The sequence below is a fragment of the Anneissia japonica genome, unplaced genomic scaffold (genome assembly GCF_011630105.1).
Source record: "Anneissia japonica isolate Jap-2015-1 unplaced genomic scaffold, ASM1163010v1 scaffold138329_len2333_cov185, whole genome shotgun sequence".
Taxonomy (NCBI): domain Eukaryota; kingdom Metazoa; phylum Echinodermata; class Crinoidea; order Comatulida; family Comatulidae; genus Anneissia; species Anneissia japonica.
Genome location: NW_022720907.1, coordinates 1 through 2,333, shown reverse-complemented (window position 1 = coordinate 2,333; position 2,333 = coordinate 1). Strand labels below are relative to the sequence as shown.

General features: G+C 40.1%; 1 protein-coding gene across 1 annotated transcript; it reads left to right on the top strand.

Moving 5' to 3' along the window:
* The first annotated feature begins 115 nt into the window (after positions 1 to 115).
* Positions 116 to 2,272, top strand: LOC117111415 (centrosomal protein of 170 kDa-like). Its single transcript, XM_033254325.1, has one exon. The coding sequence runs from the start codon at positions 180 to 182 to the stop codon at positions 1,929 to 1,931; it is 1,752 nt and encodes a 583-aa protein (XP_033110216.1). The 5' UTR covers positions 116 to 179; the 3' UTR covers positions 1,932 to 2,272.
* The last annotated feature ends 61 nt before the right edge of the window (positions 2,273 to 2,333 follow it).

Sequence of the window (2,333 nt, the reverse complement as noted above, 5' to 3'; positions counted from 1 at the left end):
TGCTGTGTTTGTGTAGAGTAATTCAGAAAGTCACACAGCCAATTAAAACAGACCAAAGCAATTATGATATGGATTATTTGTAGTCATCTACTATTGGAAGTGCCTTGCATAAAGCAGTATAGAAATTGAACCCATGTTAATTGCACAAAAATTTTCTTTTCTATATTCCAGATGTCGACATGGAACTCACTAAGCATCCAACATTTACACGTTCCCCAAGCGAGGACAGCTCTCCAAGCCCGACTTCTGACCCCCAGCGCAAGCTCAGCAAGAACAAAAGGATGTTACCTGTTGTACCAGGGGTTGATGAAGAACCTAATGGAAATGTAAACGGTAATTTCAAACACTCTGAGACAAGTCCATTTCAGACTCCACAAGAGCAAGAAGAGTATGTTGTAGATGAGAGTAATAAGTATGGTACATACACCAAAAGAGGAAGAAAGTCACGAGGTAGTGTGATCAGTAATACCATGGCACCTGAGCCATCGGTAGCACCAGTACGAAGAACTCAATTGGAGAGTAAACCAAAAGAAGAGCAAGTCTGGGTGAAGGTTAGCAGTAGTCTTGATACAGAATGCCTTTTGAAGGACACCGAGGATTATATGAAAAGTCTGGAATCCAGAGTTCGTCAAAATACATTTTCTACCTCTCCAGATCATTCTGAAGGAGTAGACACTTCCCAACGATGTGATGCTGATGAATCAGATGTTGATACAACCAGTAATGTCAGTAACATTGAGGTAGAGAGCAGTAAAAAGACATGGCAGCCAAGTAAAGGGAGACATCAAAGAAGCCGGTCAGATTTCTCCACTAAAGATATGATGGAAGAAACAAAGAAAGACAGAAAGAGACGGACATCTGGTCAGGCCAGTTCAGTAACCGATTCCACCTCTAAAAAATCTTCCAGTATTTGGAGTAGACTTTCTACTCCATATAAACATAAGGTCACACCAAAAGACCCAGAGACTATGAGTGATACTGGTGAAGTTCCGGCATTTAGGCGGAATTCTGTTCATACTGCTTCTCTACCAGGTAGCAGACGTAAATCTACCTCTTCTGTTAGCCAGAAAGAAGCACAGAAGAAAGCTCAAACTCCTAAACTTCAGCGCAAGAGCAAATCTCCCTTGCCACAACCAAGACAGACTCGAAGTACAATGCTTCGAAAGTCACGTTTTGAGGACCAAGACACCAGTGAACTCAGTGACGTAAGTCCAAAGTCAAGCATTTCGGATCTTGGTCCTTCATCTTACTCAAAGAAACCTCCCATCTCAAAATCTTCCACATCCAATGCAAAGGCAAAACAGGTTCAGTCACGACTTAACAGCGGACAAACAAATAGGTCCTCTCAAGGAGGCAAAAGTGCACGGAGCGATGTCAGTCTTGGTGCGCAAATATCACAGCTTTCACAGACTCAGATTGAACGTGAACGTGTGCGAAATCAGACTCGCAGGCAAAGTTCATCCTCAGCAAAAAGCAACTTCCAAGCTAAGGTCAACGAGCGTACAGATCCCAAACCAAAAGAAACTCGATGGCGACGCTATGAATCTACTGGTTCAGAAACCGAAGCAGTCAATGCATATATAAAATCTGTGAACACTCGAAAACAACAAAAGTCACAGGTGAACGACCTGAAAAATGACTCTAGAAGGAGGAGGGCATCCGTTGGTAATAGGTCGCAGTTGGAGGTTGAACAAAGGCAGTACTTTGAAACTTCAATTGATGATGTTATTGATTGTAATGGAAATGGAACCACTGATGACCGTTTGTCAAGAGGAGAAGGAGATGGTGAAGCCCAAGAAACTGAACAAGTGGCCAAGGATGAGGTGAATCTACAACCTCCCCTTAAGCTCTGTCCACACTACCAAGATTTATGTAACAAAATCTGTGATTTCCCTATGTGTGTGTTATGGCATCACCATGCCCATATATAAGCAATTATATACTTACCCGGTATCACATTTAATTTGATAGTGTGGACAGAGCCTTATTTTTTGTCTGTTTTATTATGTCACTTGTCACATATAATTTCATGGTGTGAACAGAGCCTTATTTTTTGTCTATTTTATTGTTATGTCACTTTTCACATATAATTTGATAGTGTGAACAGAGCCTTATTTTTTGTCTATTTTATTGTTATGTCACTTTTCACATATAATTTGATAGTGTGAACAGAGTCTTATTTTTGTCTATTTTATTGTTATGTCACTTGTCACATAATTTCATGGTGTGAACAGAGCCTTATTTTTTGTCTATTTTATTGTTATGTCACTTTTCACATATAATTTCATGGTGTGAACAGAGCCTTATTTTTTGTCTATTTTATTGTTATGTCA

Bases quoted from the DNA above. Each gene is read 5' to 3' on its own strand.
- LOC117111415 (XM_033254325.1), top strand. From the start codon at position 180: ATGGAACTCACTAAGCATCCAACATTTACACGTTCCCCAAGCGAGGAC.